General features: G+C 38.1%; 1 protein-coding gene across 1 annotated transcript in view; it reads right to left on the minus strand.

Moving 5' to 3' along the window:
* The window catches only part of LOC146004173 (uncharacterized), a 79,167-nt gene that overhangs the window by 13,908 nt on the left and 44,851 nt on the right, over nucleotides 1-20,408 (minus strand). The window contains exon 3 of the mRNA XM_083142840.1: nucleotides 6,799-7,323. Coding sequence (XP_082998966.1) covers nucleotides 6,799-7,323 — 525 coding nt within the window. The remainder of the gene's footprint in view (nucleotides 1-6,798; nucleotides 7,324-20,408) is intronic.

Consider the following 20,408-nt stretch of genomic DNA (forward strand, 5'->3'; position numbering starts at 1 on the left):
TTTTAATGGAATATACATATATTTATGAACTTTAGAAAAAAGTTTCAGAGTGGTATGCCACTTTGACTTCGAGACACAACTATTTCTGTTAAGCACTGTAGGCTCCCACCATGGCCTCAGCATTGACTGATCCATGCAAGATTAGGAAATTTAGCCCCCTGTTTCTCAGGAATTATGAGGGCTACAGAAGAAAAATTGTTCATGGGTTCATACCTTGGTAGTATTAACGAATACACCAAGTTTCATTAAAATCTGAATGGTGGGTGTCATTGCCTGGGGTTCTTGTTTTAAGTCTGCTTTATGCACAGAAAGGCTAATCGGAACTAGACCTACAGTTTAAAGTGGGATCTGAAACACTATGTGGCTCTACAGGGTATCAAACCTGGGACACCTTGATTACAAGGCGACGACGCTACCACTCACCCATGGAAGAGGTCCAATCATTACCTGGGGGGGATTTAAAATGGAATCAGTCTGATACAATTTTCATGAAATTTAACACTTAAATGTATGGTGTTTTATTTCATAGCACATACCTCCATATTATATTTACCTGTGTAGGTGAAAATCTGTAGTAGTTTACCCATTTGTTAAAACCAGCATATGATACTTTCCTACAGTTATAATATGAAGTACTGTGAAGAATATTGAATAACGATATATGCCTCAGAGAATATTAGATAATTCCAAACATTCATTTTAATAATATTCACCAGGGGTTTTCAAAGTTTTTGTTGTTGCAGTTCCCCTCAGATGGCAAAATCTGCATTCACCATGCACCTACCATCAGCAATAATAGATAAATGCATGTTATGTGACCATAAAAAAACAACACAAAATCTTAACACCATTAAGCCTTGTTTCCATGATTATGAAAAACTAAATGTGCTGACCAAGGCAGTAATTTATTTTATTAAAAACATAAACAAAACGTAACGTTTCAACCTTCTAGCAAGGTCTTCTTCAGACTCTGTATCAACTACAAAAGTAACAAGATACAAAAACAGGGCATTATATATACAAAACATTACTCCCTCCAGACTATTTAGAAAGTTATTTTGGAACTTTCTAGCAGGTGACTTTCACTTGCCAACTGTACTTTCACCTAAAAGTCAAAACACAATTACTTCCAATTAGAATGTGGTTGGACTTTTAATCTCACGCTCTTTTCCCTTCATTTTTCTTCCTTCTCCTCTCCTCTTTCTCTCTTGTCCTTTCCACTCTCTCTAACATCTTCTTCCATTCTTTGTATAACTTCAGTCCCCCATTCCAGTTCATTGTGTCTTCTTCACCTTTCTTCTCTATTTCCTTGGCTTCCTTCCATTTTCTCACTAGCATTCTCTTCTCCCTTCCTATCTGCTTGGCCTGATCCCACTCTATGTCATGTCCTGTTTCCCTCGTGTGTTTAAATATTGCATTTCTCTCTCTCTTAAGTCGTACATCATCCCTATGTTGTTTCAACCTGTCTTTCAGCCTTTTTTTCGTTTCTCCTATGTACACACTCTGACATTCTTTACATTTCACTTTGTAGATAATCCCTTCCTCTTCCTCTTCTCTGTTTTCCTTTTTCTTGTTTGCATTCCTCTCTATTTCTAAGATGCTTCTCCCTCCCTTCCTGTAAGTTTTAATTCCCGCTTTCCTAAGCACTTTGATTATCTTTTCTGTGGTCTTCCCCATACTCCTTATTCCAAACCTTCTCTCTTTTCTTTTTTTCCTATTCTTCCCGGCCCGTTTTCTTCCTTCTTCTGTTTATGTCCAGTCTATCCTGCTTCTCATAGACATTCTTTTCCAGCTGTTTCCATAGGCTATTTATATTGCCTTCTTTTTCACATTCTTTCATGCATATTTTCTTGATTCTGTCCTCCATATTCTTTATAAAATTTATTTTTGTCACCTCACTTACATCACTTCTTTTGTGGCAGAATACCCCTGCTGCACACTTCTTCTGATGCCAAGCGGTTTCAATTTCTTGTCCTCTCTTCCTTTTCATCAATATATTTAGATAACTTAACTTGTCTTCTTCTTCTATTTCAAGTTCCAATAATATCCCTCTTTCTTCATCTTGTATTTCTTTGGCAAAAATGTCAAGCTGCCTCTTCGTTCCCTTCCATATGCCAAAACAATCGACCACATATCTGCAAACCAGAATTATTTTGTAACCTCCTTTTTCTATCACTTTCTTTTCCCATTCATTCATAACCAATTCAGCCAATGCTGGGCTTAGACTGGAACCTATATTTAGTCCTTCACTCATTAACATTATTTTTTCTCCCATTATACTGTAACCGTTATTCCAAATGGTTTCCAGCGCCTTCACTACCCTTTCACTATCCCATTCTCCTGTAATTTCTTGTCCCATTCTCTTTTTAATAATGTCCAAAACGTGTCCCCTCTTGATGCTCGGGAACATACTTTTCACGTCTAAGCTAAACATTGTCGTCTTCATCTCATTTAACTTAAGTCCGTTCTGTTCATGTGTTAATGTATGCATACAAGTAATGAAAACATAATGATAAATACAGATTATGCAATTTTCTTTAATGTTCATAAGCTGAGAAATAAAAACAGAGTGAAAAAACCAGGATATCAGGCATATTGCAATGTTTAGCTGAGTCAGTGAGTTGTATGAGCTTGCTTGGTGGCACACATTATAACTAATCTGGGTATATATTTGGAAATGACAAGGATCATCTCAGTCTGGATATTTACTCTTGATTTTTATTTGGACTTGATCACAGTCATGGTTGAAAGTCCAGTTTCACGAAGATATAAAGCGGCAGAAGGAAGCATAATGTGTAAGGCCTCATTATTGTTTAACTATGGATACTTATTCTTTGCGGATGGATCCAAAATTAAGACATTGTCGCAGATAGAAACAAACATATACTTCACTATGTTGTCTGAGGAAAGTTCAGTAAGCTGCTCCTCTTCTGCTTTGGAAAACATTGATGGAGGGTCTACATTGAATGAATCTCTCATTCAGTTGTGCAGTGTCGGCTGTGGAAAGTACTTTTTGAAGTGGATGAAGTTGTGTGAAATGCTCCACTTCATTGTAGTCCTGTTCCTTCTACCACCATGCTCAGTGTAGGTAAACAATCACCAATATTTTTATCTTCAATCTTTTTCTTTGAAAGCAGCACTTCCTTTTGAAGGCATGCACAGGATTCTAGCAACCATTCTGACTGTGAGTAATGTACTGTTGCCAGAACTCTCCTCTACTTATATGTTCAGATTTTGTCAGGGTTGTACAAAAGAACATCTTGTTATTAAGTAAATCATGCATAGTTTCTTCTGAAGATCAAGATATTGATATATTGATATATATTTTTATTAGTAATATATAAATTTCAGGAGAAAAGAAATATTTGTCAAAGTTCTCGTGCTTCCCCTGCAACACTTCGGTGGATGAACTGATTCATGCCATTCACCAATTGAAGGCATAGTCCACACAGAATTTTTGGAGCATGGAACCACTGTAAACTGCGATTGGTACGTGAAGACTTTGGAAAAACTCCGTGCACGATTACTGCAAGTTATGCCTCGCAAAGATGCAATTCCTCAATATGACAATGCACACCCACACACAATCCGAACACAGGATGCATTGCAGCATCTATCTCAAATTCCATGAGATTTTACCCCACCAACAGTACAGCCCAGATCTCACACCTTGTGACTTTTTCCTTTTTCTGAGGCTGAAAGAGCACCTGAAGGGACACTGTTACACCTGTGATGCTGAGGTGCATGCAGATGTGCATCGCTGTTGCTGGGAGAAGATGCCTGATTTCTTCGCTGACAGGAGGCATTTGTGTGTGGACAATGATAGTGACTACGTAGAAAAGTAGTGACATCCTTGTAGAGGACATTCCAAACTTTAAGAAGACATATAGTTCAGGTAAGTAGCTTGCATATTATTGATTTCAAAATGGTCCCATACCACTGTGCGTGTGTGTAAACATGTGTAGGTATTCTGTTGATATTAGTTCCATCACAGCCCACCAGGCGGTAGGCATTTGTATACCCAAAGTGGCAAAGGTGAGCAAATTTTCTTTTGAGCAATGTAAGAAGTATCTACAACACAGATTTCCCAATTTAACACTTAGATTTCTACCTCTGGGAAACTGAATATTAATGTGTACTCCACAAAGCCATGGTCATTGGATGACATGAAATATACAATTGATGCTTCCTGAGCTTCCCTTCCTACAGAAACCATATTTGCTGTTTGTTGAACTGTTCTACAGCATTGCAGACAACTTACTGCTGCAAATGAATATCTGTAACTTTAAGATATGTCACTAGAAAAAAAGTTTATACTTGGTGTTATTAGTGTTCCCATTATTATATTTCAAAAGAGTGTAAACACTATTTTGGGACATTCTGTATGTAAGTTTCTACTGGCCTAACTTCCACCTGATCCAACTCACTCACTCACCCATGGTGGGAGATCATCCAAACAGTTAGATATGGGGTGGAGTGTGGTCATCATGTCAAATGCCAGTCTTTGTTGTATGTTTCCATGACCAGATATATACGTATTAGGAGATAGGCCATGGCTTGGAGAAGAGATTAGAGAGGTGGGAGTCTACGAAGGCAGATATTAGTTCAGTGGGTGAAATGTAGTTGGACACAATGGGTCTCCCAGTGTTGTTAGGTTTGTCAATTGTGTGGAGAATACAGAGGTCACAGACACTGGAGAGTAGAGAGGCGGGAGTCTACGAAGGCAGATATTAGTTAAGTGGGTGAAATGTAGTTGGACACAATGGGTCTCCCAGTGTTGCTAGGGTTGTCAATTGTGTGAAGACAGAAGGCACAGACACTGGTGTGTCAGGGATGAGAGTGAAGTTGGAAAGGCCTTCAGGGAGGCCTCTGAAAAAAAAAAAAAAAAAACACAGATTGAGGCCAACGCCTCAATTCATCCTCCTCATCCCACCCATAATACAACCTATGCCTGCATCAAGCCCTAATCAACCATGGCATTGTTGCAATGATCCCATTGAAAGTAAATTATGCCATACTATAATGATTTACACTTTTATTTTTTTCATGTCCCATGGTCCACCATTCGAGAAGTAAGGACTGGCATATGAAGCTACAAGTCTAGTCTACCGATTGCAGGCAGCAGTGCCCAAAAAGGATTCCCAGTGTTCACACAGCAGCACGTTCCATACATCATTGTCAGCGGACTATTGGGCAACATGGAAAGCGACTATAATGGCCAGCGTTGGACAAGTTGGTTTCTATGGAGAGAGGGTGTGACCACAGCAGAGATTTACAGATGATCGGTGGCAGTGTGTGGTGAACATGCGCCTTCATGGAAAACCGTTTACAATTGGGTGGAAGGCTGCAAAACAGGATGCCCGTCAACAGAAAAAGGGACAAGTTCTGGAAGGAAAGTGATTGTCACAACACCAACAAACATGACACAGGTTGAGCAAGTCATTCTTCAGAACAGGTGCATCATCTTTTCTGAAATGGAGGTGACCATGGGCCTGTCCAGAAACACCCTGCAGTCAATCATGCACAATCACCTCAATATGCTGAAAGTGTGCACCAGATGGGTTCCCAAATCCCTGACATTGGTGCAATGGCAGCAGCGTGTGAATGTGAGCAGACCCCCTTGTCCCTTTTTCTGTTGATGTGCGTCCTGTTTTCCAGCCATCCACCCAATTGTAAATGGTTTTCCGTGAAGGCGCATGTTCACCACACACTGTCACCGATCGTCTGTAAATCTCTGCTGTGGTCACACCCTCTGTCCATTGAAACCAACTTGTTCAAAGCTGACCATTATAGTCGCTTTCCATGTTGACCAATAGTCCGCTGACAATGATGTACAGAACGTGCTGCTGTGTGAACACTGGGAATCCTTTTTGGGCACTGCTTCCTGCAATTGGTAGACTAGACTTGTAGCTTCATATGCCAATCCTCACTTCTCGAATGGTGGACCATGGGACCTGAAAAAAATAAAGTTTAAATCATTATAGTATGCCCCTCAAAAAATTGTAGATTATTAAATAGTAGTTATCATATGTAATTAAAAATGATGAAGAGAAAGCTAAAATGCTTACATAGAATTCAGAGCTTGTTCCTGTACGAGTTTGTCTTTGATCAATGACTGGTGCAATTCATGAAGCACATAGTCCTATGAAATGAGACAGTCATATGATTCGAAGACGACGGTCGATATTTGGCGTCAGTTCTCCCTAACATTATTTTCATCTTGAATATCCTATATTATCAGGCTAGTCTTAGATATTGTTAGTCCTACTTCTTACTTGAATGTTTGCCCCCCTGCTTGCCTGTTCCCTTGTATATTTCCACCTAAGATTAAACATGCTGCCCTCCTGACTCCACTGTGGTTGTGCCACTGCATTCAAGCATACTTTGCAGTAAGCTGTAAATTTTAGTCTGTGAACTCTTTCATGACATCCCATTGGCTGACCCAACAGATGTCAGGAGAAATGTCACCAGAGCAGCTGTAGCATCCCAGGGTGACAGTAGTCTAAGTGAAGAACTGAAGTGAAGCATAAGACAGGCCATGAAAAACAATTAAGAGAAATTCAATGTCAACTAGATACCTCGTGGGCAACCAAAAGAGTCCATGTTGAAGTGAAGAGATAGTACAAAATTGCAGTTACCAATTTTGATTAAAACAACCACAAGTTGCTCTCTTCTACGTTTTATGTGCCATTTTGACTTAAATCTGTGAAAGAATTTTGCAACACGCTCTTTGACTAACATTGGAAAAATCTTATTGACAATAGTAAAGAAAATTATAATATAGATATTTTCGATTACCTGGAATTAGTATCTTCATCCTTTACTGGGTAGTTCAAATCCACATCTGTCAGATTTATTATGTTCCTTTCTTCTGTTTTAATAGTTGGGATTTCTTCATCATTATATTTCACATCTTCCTCCATCTTCACATATTCTCTTTTCGCAAATGAAATTTTGCTTTCTTCTCCTACATTAAATATATTTTCTTCCCAATTGAATGCATTTCCCTCTTCCTTGACTTCTGATTTGGAGACAACTGACTTCTCTGCCATATATATATTTCTCATTGAATCAGGTTTTGTATCTGGTGATATCACAGGACCAAAATTATCCAAATCATTCCCACAAATGTCATCAACTTCACGTATGGCATGTTCAAGCACCGAAGTTTTCTCACAGCTTGTATCTTCTGATTTGAAGTGAGCACTGGAATATGGGATTACTGGTAGAGATTTGCTATCTTTAATACATGTTTTTTGTGAAGTGCTAAAATTGGCTTCCCTTTCACACTCCAATGTTGTGCTTTCAGATGATATATTTTCACTGAAATCATCAGACAAGAGAAGATAGACAGTTAAAAGAGTGATTAAATCAATAAAACAAATACAACAAACATTTTCTCAAAATTTCTGAGAAGAGGTTGTAATGAAAGTTGTTACGTACCCAATAGGACCAAATAATGTAAATAAGCCAAGCGTCAGGTCAACCTTGCAGCAGGTTTTAGCATATGTAGATCCAAACGTGCGCGCAGAATATAGTTCCACTGAGACGGGTTCTATTCCGACACAACTGCATACTTGCAAGAAAACCGTTAATTAATTTCTAATATACAGACAAAATAATACATCCATTAGCAGGTATGGACTAAATTGGTTGCAATCACTGTGCAGACGAACTTAGAACCGAAGATTCGCCAACTCGAATCTGTATTGCGTTGAAGAGACACTGAAACTTTAGAGCGAGTCGAGCGAGACTGAATGCGTTGCAGAGCGCGTGGAATCGGTGATACCAGTGTTGCACATCCCACTATTTTAACCCTATGTTTATTGTAGAGCGGCGAGAATGGCTGAATCTCCTGTTCAGCATGCGGTTTTACCCGAATGTTATTTTGGGCTTCATCCGAAGAGAAATGCTCTTCAAAGTCAAGCAAGTTGTTTGAAATGCATAATCCTCCTTGCGGCAACAAGATCAAAGTAAAACAGGGCGTGAGGTGATTTGCCGTCAATGTGCACGAATTGTATCACGGGTGTTGAATGATTTGCGGTTTGAGTTTAGCAAGAGGAAACGATTGCTTGTTGTTTGACGACAAAAGAATCTCCGCGGTATTAAAAGATATCGCCGTGAGAAGAAACATGTTTATTATTTGGACAAGACATCCTTCAACTCGGTGGGGGAAGGGGGAATAAAACATGGAAGGATACCACCGTGCAAAACCACCGCCAGGGCTGAAGAAACCGACGATAAAAGGAGAGGGGAAGGGGGAGCCTTATTGTTTCACCCACTGGCGGCAATGAAATCTTTGTTGAAGGCGCATATTTACTGTTCCGTGCAAAGAAAGGGAACGGTGATTACCAGCAAGAAATGGACAGACCAAGATTTGAATCCTGGTTTAGTGAAGTGATTCATAAATTGAAACCAGAGTAATAGCGCCAGACAATGCACCTGATTGTATATATCACCAATAACAAATCATGCTTTTTTGGTGGTATAACTTGAAGTGCATGTGTCTTACAGTAACGGATGTATTGCGAACGAAACAACCAAGTTTTTCATAAATGTATTTCTTTCTAAACCAAAAACAATAATTTGTCATTAAATTCAAGAGGGGCCTATTGTTGTTTACTTTTATCTCCTTTTATTTTTCGTTTTGCGTGCTCGAAATATACACACATGCTCTCATGTTTAGATGTTATTTCGCTCTTATATTAAGTAATGACACATTTATTAAATAATATATGTGCAGAAAGTACTTTTAAAATGTTATGTTTCAGGAGACAAAGAGAAGCAAAAATACATTCCACTTGACATGCATGCGGGTTTTGATGTGTTGTGCGGTTGGCAATACTGTGGATTTTCTCAGTGTCTGCGATGCAAGCAGCTCAGCGGTTGAGGCAAGACTGGAACGGAAGATTCTGAGCTCAGTTCTCGCGCGGATTGATACATAAAACCTGCTGCAAGGATAGCCTGACGCGCGGCTTAGTTTGCCAAAGCGGAATAGAGATAGATGGCAGAACCAGGCATGCAAACTTGAAAATTAACACAATATACGTGAATAACTATATAAATAAGAACAAAGCAAATTGGAAAGATGAAAAACAATAGAATCTATTATAAGAACATAAAGAATAAATATAAAAGGAATAAATTAATGTATATATTCGATAAATCAAATCAGTGATCATATGTTACTTAATCAGAAAACTAAAACAGTAAAAGCACCGATACAAATTTGTCTCTTTGAACAGATCTTGAATCTGTCTGATTGATTTACCATCCACATAGTGGAAATTTTGTTTACACCAGTGGTGGCAAGTTCCAGTCGACGCCCCACAGAACTTTTGGTTTCGCATTTCAGCCGTGGCACTTACTTGGATGCATGTGTAAGTCATTTTGCACCAAGTATACACATTGTTGCACGTATTTAGTGTTGGCACGTTCCAATCACAACCGTAAGGGAGGAGATTAGTATAGTGTGGCTACTCTAGGACCTTGATAAAATTCAAGTATAATTCCTGGTTTTCAAGGCAAGTTTCCAAAAAATTCAAGCCCACAAGGACATGTTTTCTCTATTTCAACCTTGCATATTACCGCCTCTCAACACCCATACACATGTACCAGAGGCGCAGAAACAAACTTTTGCCGGGGGGTCAAGTACCAAACCAAATATACCAATAATAATAGTAATGACATTATTATGACCATTATTATTATTATTAGTATTAGTAGTAGTGGTGGTAGTGTCAAAGACGTTATCATCCTCGTAAATTACACAAAAAGGAGGTAGAAGTCGGTGTTGAAAGCATTTGTGTTGCAACAAATGATTTTAAACATTAACAAAAAACAAAAAAAAAACGTTCAATTTCACATTCATTAATAATGGAAAACAAGTACACAAACTGTATTTTTGAATGGCAGAACATGCATGATAAATGCATTCCAAATATTATTTTTTTCGTACATATAACATGTACTGTATAACTTTCATGTACAACATATGTTTTACACATATTCAAAATGGAGTGATGTAGAATAAGAAAAAAAAATGCCAACACTAAATTGTGTACGTATTCAAAGTTTCTTTAATATATATATACAGCATACGTCTATTACTTATATTCATTACATAATCAATTCATCCACCTCATAAAAAACCAACTGCAAAAATTATATAAATTGTCTCTCAAATGTGCATGTTGCTTTTCTCATGCATGTCTTATTTCTCTCTCTGGTAATTTACAATGCATTACAGAAAACAATCATATTGCGAGTGAAGCGAACAAAGAAATTTTTAATCCATTTTCTTGCAAACTGAAAACAATATTGATATAATAGGGTGCAAATAATTTCACGAGGTGCCATGGTATTCTCTCTTTACAACTTTTATCATTTAGCTTGTTGGGCAGCCAGGGTCGACTCCTGCCGCTCCCTAGCTATGGCTCTGAACTTGACGAGAAGAAGAAAAGCAGGCATTGCGAGCGAAGTGAGCTAGAAAATTTTATAAAATTTTAATTTTGTTTGCATAAAATTTGGAATCGAAGGTAACAATTGCCCCTCTGTGCCCTCTGCAGGTGCCCTTGGCCATCAATGTTTGACCCCTTGCCCTCCTTAGAATTGATTTCCATTCAAGGTTGGGGGGAATGCCCCTGTGGTTGCACCACTGATATGCATACACAAATATAGTAACAATATGAAGTGTCTGTGTGATTGCAATGTATCCAATTTAATTAATTTAATTAATTAATTTAATTATACAGTATATTTAAAACATTTAATTGGAGGTCCTTAATTTACATTTGCCATTTCACATACTCAGACTCGAAATACATCTACAAGTCACACAATTATTATGGTATATATTCTAACCTGCAAAACATTGTTAGTTGTGTAAGAGTTTCAAACTCAAATCTACCTAATCATCTTCAAGAAATCTTATCTTGCAATAATCTTCCATCTGTCAGATTGCTCTACAAAAGCCAGTAACAAAGTCAGGGTGGCTACAAACAAGCAGAAATGAAATTCCCTGACTTTTCCAGGTTTTCCAGAACAAAATTTACATTTTTCCCTGACAATTACAAACTTAACTAAATCGATTTGTTGCAAATGGAAATAATAAACTCATACTGATCCAGGTATGGATTTGTTAAGTACCAATATTATCTTCTATGAAATTCACTTAATTTCTCTATTCTCTATGATTTGAATTCAAACTGCAAAATAGTGAATTTGGAAAATTATTACAATTCACAACCTAGGGAAGGATTATGGAATTTTATCATACACAGTAAGCTGGATTATGGAATTTTATCATACACAGTAAGTTTAAAATAAAATACTTCATTATTTTTAAAGTTACCACTAAATGAGATTAGAGTGAAGAGTGATTGATTAAGAAATACATATTGTAATTTATCAGTCTCCTTATCCATTCTCGGTATTATATGTTGATATTTCCACTGAGGCTTGGTATTCTCTGCTTGCAAGAACCATGAGTGCAGACTCATTTTTTTATGCATCAAGCTACTTCTCTCATCTCTGTGAAGCAAACAACTTAACTCTTGCATATAAGTGAAACAATTGAATCAAACAAAATAAAGTGTCATATTTCCTTACCTTATCAATGCAATTTCTGCTTCAGTACAGTATATCCAAGTGAAGTACTGTCAAACTGACAACATGCAGTTATACCATTATTGCTGACAAAAAAGGTATGTAGGTATTAGAAATTTAATGCATGGAATTTATAGAATTGCATTGTATAGGTACCTGATTTAGCTAACCAAACATTAAAACAGGAAAACACTGTTAATAACAGCTTCTGAAAGTTCATATACGAGGGGATCCTAAAAAAAGCTCCAATGGTGCCTGTACGCAGCACTAGTGGCCGGAGAGCGACACACACATGTATGCAGGAATAGGTGGCATGTAGCTGTAATCTGGTACAGTCGCAATGCAGCCATTTTAGGACAGTTCTAGGTTAGAGATTGCAGCTCTCAAACAGTCTCCCACCGACTGCGATGTAGCCTAAGTGTAGTAATCAGATTTTTTCACAGAGCCACCTGCAATCATGTGAGGTGTGCAGACCGGATGTCGTAAGTGATAGTATGGTCAAACGATGGAGCAGATATTTCACACAAGGCCAAGCGAATGTGCACAAGCCCATACAGCTGAGTACACGCGGACTCTTTGTATCACTTCAGGTGAGAGATCTTGGACCACTCCCTGTACAACCCTGGCCTTGCATGTACCGACTTTCATCTCTTTGTTCAACTGAAGAGGTTTCTCGCAGGACAAGGATTTGACAGCTACACTGCGGTAGAGATAGTTCTAGTCTTTGCTGTCAAGACACATATGCCATGGGCATACAAAATTTAGTGCCATGCTACGACAAATGACGGAACAAAGGTGGTGATTATGCCGAAAATTAGGTAGGACTCACTGTTACTAATGCAATAAATTACTACTGATATTCTTGTTTCATTTATGCCTATTCGGTAGTGACCTTGATTTGTTATTTTTTTCCAAATTGTGTATTTTTTTATTTTTTACTATTTCGCGTTATTTTTCCCAAAATTCACATTTTCATTTTTGTGAATTTTCTGGCAAATACCTGACATTATACCTTCATGTTTTTAAACTACTGTTTCAAATTGTAATTCACATGGCCTATGGCTCTTCATGACACTTTGATATCTTGAAAGTTATTTTCGGAAAGTTATTTTCCATACCCCCTTTTTAATTTTAATGTAAGGGTTTTAGGTAATGGAATTCTCCCCGTATATAATGACCATAAGTGCTGATGTGCCCAAAATTTTTAAATCAATCAAACTCACATGACAGATACAGATAAATTATGGCACAAAAAATTGGCATTATCTTTTTTGACTTGTTAGTACGTTTCCCAAAATTCGCGTTTTTGTTTTAGAACATTTTTCGTTTTAGAACATTTTTCTGCCAAATATACCAAACTTAATACTTCCATTGTGCTTGTAAACTATTATTTTAAATTGTAAGTCACATGGTCTACATTTCGTGACAGTTTGATATATTAGATCATATTCTTGAAGTAAAAGTAAAGTGCTCCCCTATGCTTAGCAGCAAGCCATGAAGGCATCTAGGGGGTGTGGAGTTAGGGCCCGACACTTTCTTGACCATGGCTGAAGGTGGGGATGATGTGATCAGCACCAAGCTCCTGGCTACCTTTACCCCCAAAGTTTCCTCCAGGTATCCGCTTGATACGATGCTGGGTGAGTGCCGGAGCAGTTTGAACAGGTGGAAAAGATCCCGGTTCTCCCCTGCAGGGGATCGACCCCAGGTCTCTCACATGGTAGTCAGACACCCAAATGACTGAGTTCCATTATTTTCGCTCGATTAATGCCAATGGTGTGCACTTAGTTTGGTAACTCAAACCACATCTCGCGCGACAAATACTAAAGATGCGGCTCCCGTGTGACGGTAGATACGCACTTGATCTCCCGTTAGAACCCTGCCACTTTGCTCTGTGATGCAAATTGTTTTGATAGAAGTTGAAAAAATCGTGGGAAATACATGATTTAATGTGGTTGTCAGAATTATTCCATGTATAACAAGCAAGATAGTTTACTCTTGAATAAAATGTTTGAAAACTTGCACGTTCCATGTACACAAATATGGCACATTTTGTTTCTTTAAGCTTAGAAAAGACAAGAATGTTGGATTTCATGGAATTTTTCATTGTTTTAGGACATTTTTTTTAAAAAAATCGCTAAAACAGCAACAATTTGCATTTTAAAGCCAAATTCGTATTATTTTGATATTTAGAACAGGCAAAAAATGTGTCCAGACATTACTGCACATTCATAAACACAACTTCGCAGCAATTAACATTTTTCACGGTTTTCGCGTTAACAAAAAATCAAGTTCCGTACTAATTGGAAATTACTTTCTGGGCACCCCTCGTATAAATCAGTAGATGGAAAGTGAAAATTTAACAGGGCTGGCAGAGAAAAGTCAATTCTTGAAGAAAGTCATTTGCTTTTATGATTGAATGATTTGAGTAAATATGATATTAAAATATTTACATATTTGTTATTAGTATTTTATTTCATAATATTGGACATTAACTTCACTGAGTGAGAGATTAATTACCATCTCTCACGAGTTTAAACAGACAGGATAGAGAGTGGCGTTAATTTAATTGAAATACTAGTGTTGGAGTAAATTTGAGGTTGGGACCATGCACTTGCCAAATTTTTATAACGTTCACCAATGCAGATTTATGTTTCACTTTTCGTGATAGTATTCAATATATATCCCGTTTTGTTGGATTCTTCTTGATATCTAAGAATAGTGCAATACCATTGTAAAATTATGTTAACTTGTGCGAAAGCAGTAGTACGTCAGGATGATGAAAGAAAACCTTCGTAAGCACTTCTACATTAAAAAAGGCAAAGTGAGACAGAAGAGTAATAAAATTCCAGCAGCATATTTGCAGTCCAAAGCTCTTGTTTGTGCATGCGATTTTTGTTGGATGTTGCAATCAGAAGACATCCAACAAAAATCAATTCCATAAGAGTGGCATGCAATTTCTGTCATATGTTGTAGTGACATACTTTGTCGGGTGGCGATATTTGACAAAAATCGTATGTATCAATGTAACCTATTTGTTTCCATGTTCCTTCAGTTTGTTCAACAAAATGCCTTACTACGATGTCAAACAACTATCGGACGGCACCACCTGCTCCCACCCCCTCCACCTGTTGACAGTTCTGCCCCTTACTACTCCCATACGGATAAGAAAAAATGATAATTCAATGAATTTTCCACGTAATATTTAGAGGTTTAACACATTTTTCTGCCCCTCCAGAACTTTCTCTCTCTCTCTCTCTCTCTCTAGTGCCAGCACTGATTTTTGGCGACGTGGTTGAGTTGTGCATAAAAGGGGCCTAAAACTTCAGGCCAAAACTTAGCAACAAGATTTCTGATTTCCTGTTCCCGTGCAGAGTTCCATGACGATATCTTTAAAAGGATAAAGAAAAAAAAGTCAAGCAAGACAAAATTCCCTGACATTTTTTGACACCTCAAATTCCCTGACTTTTCCTGGTTTTCCAGGTCTGTTGCCACCCTGAAAGTAAACAGATCGAGAGAATTGTGTTTTATTTTTCACACATTATTTTCCTTCCTCAATAAAAATAACTCAACTGTGAAAATCTCGCGTCAGGGCATTTATCAACATGTATAAATTCAATAGGATTTGGATTAATAAAGATTGCAATTTTTCATGTCTACGGAGAAAAATTCAAGCAGAATTCATACAGAATTCCCAGTGAGTAGCCACCCTGTAGTATAATTCTCAAAGTTTAAAGGAAAAAAAGCTGGAAAAAGGATACAGGAATTCCTAAATTGTAGAAAAGCGGAAATAGAAGCAAATCCAGAAGGAAGCACACGAATGAAGTCCAGATCTAAACCCTGCATCGAGAAGGAAGTCCAGATCCAGATCCTTCATTAAGAAGGAAGTCTGGATCCAGAACATCCATTAAGGAAGAAGTCCAGAAGGAAGTCCACATAGAAGAATATACAAATCAAGAAAATAAATAATAAAGAGCATATTGAGATGAACATTGACTGTAAACAAGAATTGTAGAAGAACGTAGCTTATCATGTAAATATTCTGATTCCATGTATCCTTTGTTTAAATAATATATTCGTTTAACCATCTCCATTCAAAGGCATCCTGTCTGGTTTCATTGTCTACAAAGAACCCTACCCTGAAGATATTCTAGCTGAGGTTAAAGATTAAGATTTATGCACCTTGCACCAAATAGAGGTGGCATTAAAAAATTGGTGCTCCTAACGTATATATACACGAATGCACGTAGTAAAGTGTGTTATCATAAAAAAAGAGGTTAGTTAGTATGAAATTAAGAGCCAACATAGAATAATGAATCCCACGATAAATAATTGTTTCGTACCTTTGAATTGAAGATGGCGCCGAAGCCTGATGCACGTGCATTTAGTGCTCCGAAATTTCAACTGTTTTCCGGTTGCTTGGGTGCTGTTGTGCTTGTTTTACTTGTGATGTGGACTCGAAGTATTGCAAGAGAAGAAATGCTGGACAACTGCAAGTGTGTGGAGGACTGGTCGCTTAGTTACAGGCGATTTTCTTTCTCGGCCATCAGCTCGGATCGAAGTCTCGTGTGGACAACTTTGGGAAGCCGCAAGAACAACTCTTCCCGTTCCCGCCAGCCACGTGGCTCGACCCAGCACTGCCTCTTGGTTGCGGCGTTCTCCCTCCTGCTGGCAGGCGACATTCATGTCAACCCTGGTCCCCAGGCGGTTTCCCGTGAACAATGTGGTTTCCGTATATACTACCAAAATGTGCAAAGTCTAACCAAAAAGTTATCGTCTCTGGAAATGTTCTATAGTGAATTTCAAGAATACGACGTGATTGGTTTCAGTGAAGTGTGGTTTAATGAAACGATCGGCGATAGTGAAATACCCCTGAAGGACTTTCAGGTATTCCGCAACGATAGAGGTTCACGTGGAGGCGGAGTAATGTTACTGCTAAACAACAAGTGGCCCTGCATCAGACGTCTGGATCTGGAAACGTCATGCGAATTAATATGGACTCAGGTAAATATAGGCACACAAAAACTTTTAATCGGCTGTTTTTATAGACCCCCAAAATCTGGCACTGCAACCTTGTCAGCATTATTAGATTCTGTGCTGAATGCTATGAAGGAAACTGACATCATTCTTATGGGCGATTTCAACCTTCACATAAAATGGTCATCGTCGAACTCTGGCCTATGCACAGACAATGATGACAGGTGGTTTTTTGATCATTATATCAAAGCGATTGGACTTCATCAGTTTGTAGACTTCCCCACAAGACGCACAGAAACTCTCGACCTGTTGCTGTCTTCCTTCACAAAGGTCAAGGCCAAGCCTGGTGAGCAATTCATCACCTCCGACCACACCCCCGTCCATGCCGAAATCCGAGTCCCTGGAAAAGCCCCCAGGCCCTCCCCCTCCTCCAGACCAGTCTACAACTGGAAAAGAGTCAACTGGGAGCAGCTTTCTCTTGTCACCAGCCTTGTACCGTGGACAATGATGGACCCCCTCCCAGCGGAAGAAGCAGTGGATTTCCTCGTGGACTGTGTGCAAGCCATAATTAAAGATCACGTGCCCCTAAGGAAAACAAAAACATCCCGATTTCCATCGTGGTATAGTGAAGAGACGAAACTTACGCTAAAGAACAAAAAGAATGCGTGGATCCTGTGGAAACAAGTCCCAAACGTTCATACACGGAACACTTTTACTCAATTTAAGAAAGCATAGCAAAACCTTAATGCAAAGAGACTATAATAATTACATTCAAACTGTGACGGAAAGTGCTGCTAAAAACCCCAAAATGTTCTGGACGCTAATTAACTCACGCCGACAACATGACCGTATTCCTGTTCAAGTCTCCTGGAACGGTAAGTCTGCTACAAAGAAGGAGCGCACATCACTTTTTAACTCGTATTTTCACAGCAACTTTACAAATAATACTGCTACCGCACTGCCTGAAGTCAAGCCCATCACTCCTTACACACTCTCTCAAATCTCAACTAACTGCAATGAAGTCCACGAATTATTAAAATCTCTTTCATGTTCTAAAGCTAACGCTCCTAATGATATCCCTGGCATATTTCTACAACGATTAGCCCATATTCTATCCAAACCAATCAGCATAATCTTTAACAAATGTTTTTCCGAGGGTGTATTTCCTCTTGCATGGAAGCAAGCAAATATAGTTCCTATACTCAAACACGGAAACAAAACTCACGTTACTTCTTATCGTCCGATTTCCTTACTTCCTGCACTTGCACTACTAGCCGAAAAAATAATTTCCAATCGTATCCTTGCGCATGCTACTCCGTTCCTCTCTCCCACTCAACACGGTTTTCTTCCTCATGCTTCATGTGACACAAACCTTGCTTGTTTGCTCACCAACGCGGTTAACTGCCTGAGTGCCAAGCAAGACATGGATGTCGTTTACTTAGATTTTTCTAAAGCCTTTGACTCTGTCCCTCATACACAACTCATCCATAAACTTTCAAACAGATTCAACATTCACGGTCCTCTTCTTAAATTACTCTCATCTTACTTGCACAATAGAAAGCAAAAGGTTATCATATCTGGTTGCTCTTCGTCATGGCTCCCTGTAGTTTCCGGTGTGCCTCAAGGAAGTTCTCTAGGGCCCCTGTGTTTCACTCTTTTCATGGACGATATTCATGAATATATTTCTCCAGAATGCTCGATTTTATTGTATGCTGATGACTGTAAGTTATTTAGAAACATCGCTTCAGTTGAAGACACTTGTTCCATGCAAGACAATCTCACACACATTGAACGCTGGTGCCAAGACTGGAATCTAAAAATAAATCTCGAGAAATCTGTTTTTATGAGGTTTACCCTCAAATCCAATTTTACAGCACCATCCTATAGATTATGCAACAAAATCATCCCGTTCGTACAACAGCACAAAGATCTTGGAGTCATTTTCGACAGCAAACTCACTTTCAGCCACCACATAGATTACATAACTTCGAGAGCCATGAAAACCCTTGGGCTAATTTACAGATTTACAGATATCACACATGTTTCTGCCCTCAAAACCTACTTTACATCGTGCGTAGTACCTATTCTTGAATATGGTTCCTGTATTTGGTCTATGGCCTGTGATAGCAATATAAAGAGAACAAACAAAGTGGTAAATTTCTTTATCAGAATTGTCAAACATAGATGTCCAGCCCTTGAAAACTTTTCCAAACATGAAATTCTATCCACTCTTCAAATTCACGATCCGTCCCTTCGCCGTCAAGTTTCAGATCTAACATTTCTTTTCAAAATCATGAATGGACAACTTTTCACTAACGAACTCTTGCCACATCTTCGCATCCGGATCCCACGTACCAACAGCAAATGCAACAACTTCTTTTACACAAAAGCCTCAAGGCTATCCCTAGAACAAAGGTCATTTCTCTATAGGCTACAAACAAGGTACAATACACTAATTGATCCTCCAGGCTTCCATCTATCTAAGCAGGCTCTCAGAAATGTGTGCATCAAGCAGCTGAAGAGAAATTAATATTTGTTATACCCTTGTTATTGTTTTATTATTATTGTTTATTTTTTTATTATTTTTATTGTATTATTCTTGTTATATATGTGTGCGTGCTTCTCATTTGTTAATTTCTATTTTTCTCGCTGTTGATATCCTGATATAAAATGGATCCTCTCTGTATTCAGGATTTCTCAAATAAATAAATAAAAAAATAAATAAATAAGCATATCATCATTCAGGATGCACACAACACACATGTATACAAAGGCTTTTTGCTGAAAAAAATGGAAAATATAGAAATTTTTATTAAACTAACTAACTCTCTAGCCTTCTTAAACCTGAAGGTTCATGGCTGCAGCAACACAGGCCTTCCATCTTTCCCTATCTTGAGCAAGATCTATATACTCTTTTCCATCCCAACCGATTTCCCTTAGATCCATCTCAACGTTGTCCCTCCATCTTCATCTGGGCCTTCCTACAAGTCTCTTACCATCAAGTTTCCCAACAAGAATCCTGTAAATTCCTCTTTCCTCTCCCATTCGTGCCACATGACCTGCCCACCTAAGTCTTCTTGATTTAATTATTCTAATAATATCTGGACATGAATACAAATGATGTACTTCTAAATTATGTAACCTTCTCCACTCACCTGTCTCCTCATCCCTTTTAGGTCCAAAGATTTTCCTAAGGTACTTATTTTCAAATACTCTCAATTTATGTTCCTCTTTCAATGTAAGGGACCAAGTTTCACAACCATATAATATTACAGGCAAAATTACTGTTTTGTATATTTTAACTTTTAGTTTCTTAGATATTAAATGAGAAGACAAAAGTTTATGAAGAGAGAAGTAACATGCATTTCCTGAATTAAGCCTACCTTTTATTTCCTCTATAATATAATTTTCATTTGTTAATATTACTCCTAAGTATTTAAATTTGGAAACTGGTTCAAACGAGTTGTTATCAATAATTAGATTTTGATTATTACTTAACACTTGGTTTCGGCCTGTAAGCCGAACTTCCAACTTCAAACCTATCTCTTTAGCAGTTTTGAAAAATATTTTAGCATTATTCTTAATTGTATTCACATCATCCCCCAGTAAGTCTACATCATCTGCATATGCTAACAACTGAGTCACATCATTTAATTTTAGTCCTTCTTTAGTTTCTTTTACCTTCCTTACAGCATATTCTAAGGCAATGGAGATAATGCATCTACTCGCTTTAACCCATCATGTATTGTAAATTTGTCAGACATATTAATACCCACACGAATTTTACTTTCTGTTTCACTGGTGCATATTTTTATCATATTAACAAG

Source organism: Lepisma saccharinum, chromosome 21 (genome assembly GCF_977018435.1).
Source record: "Lepisma saccharinum chromosome 21, izLepSacc3.1, whole genome shotgun sequence".
Classification (NCBI taxonomy): domain Eukaryota; kingdom Metazoa; phylum Arthropoda; class Insecta; order Zygentoma; family Lepismatidae; genus Lepisma; species Lepisma saccharinum.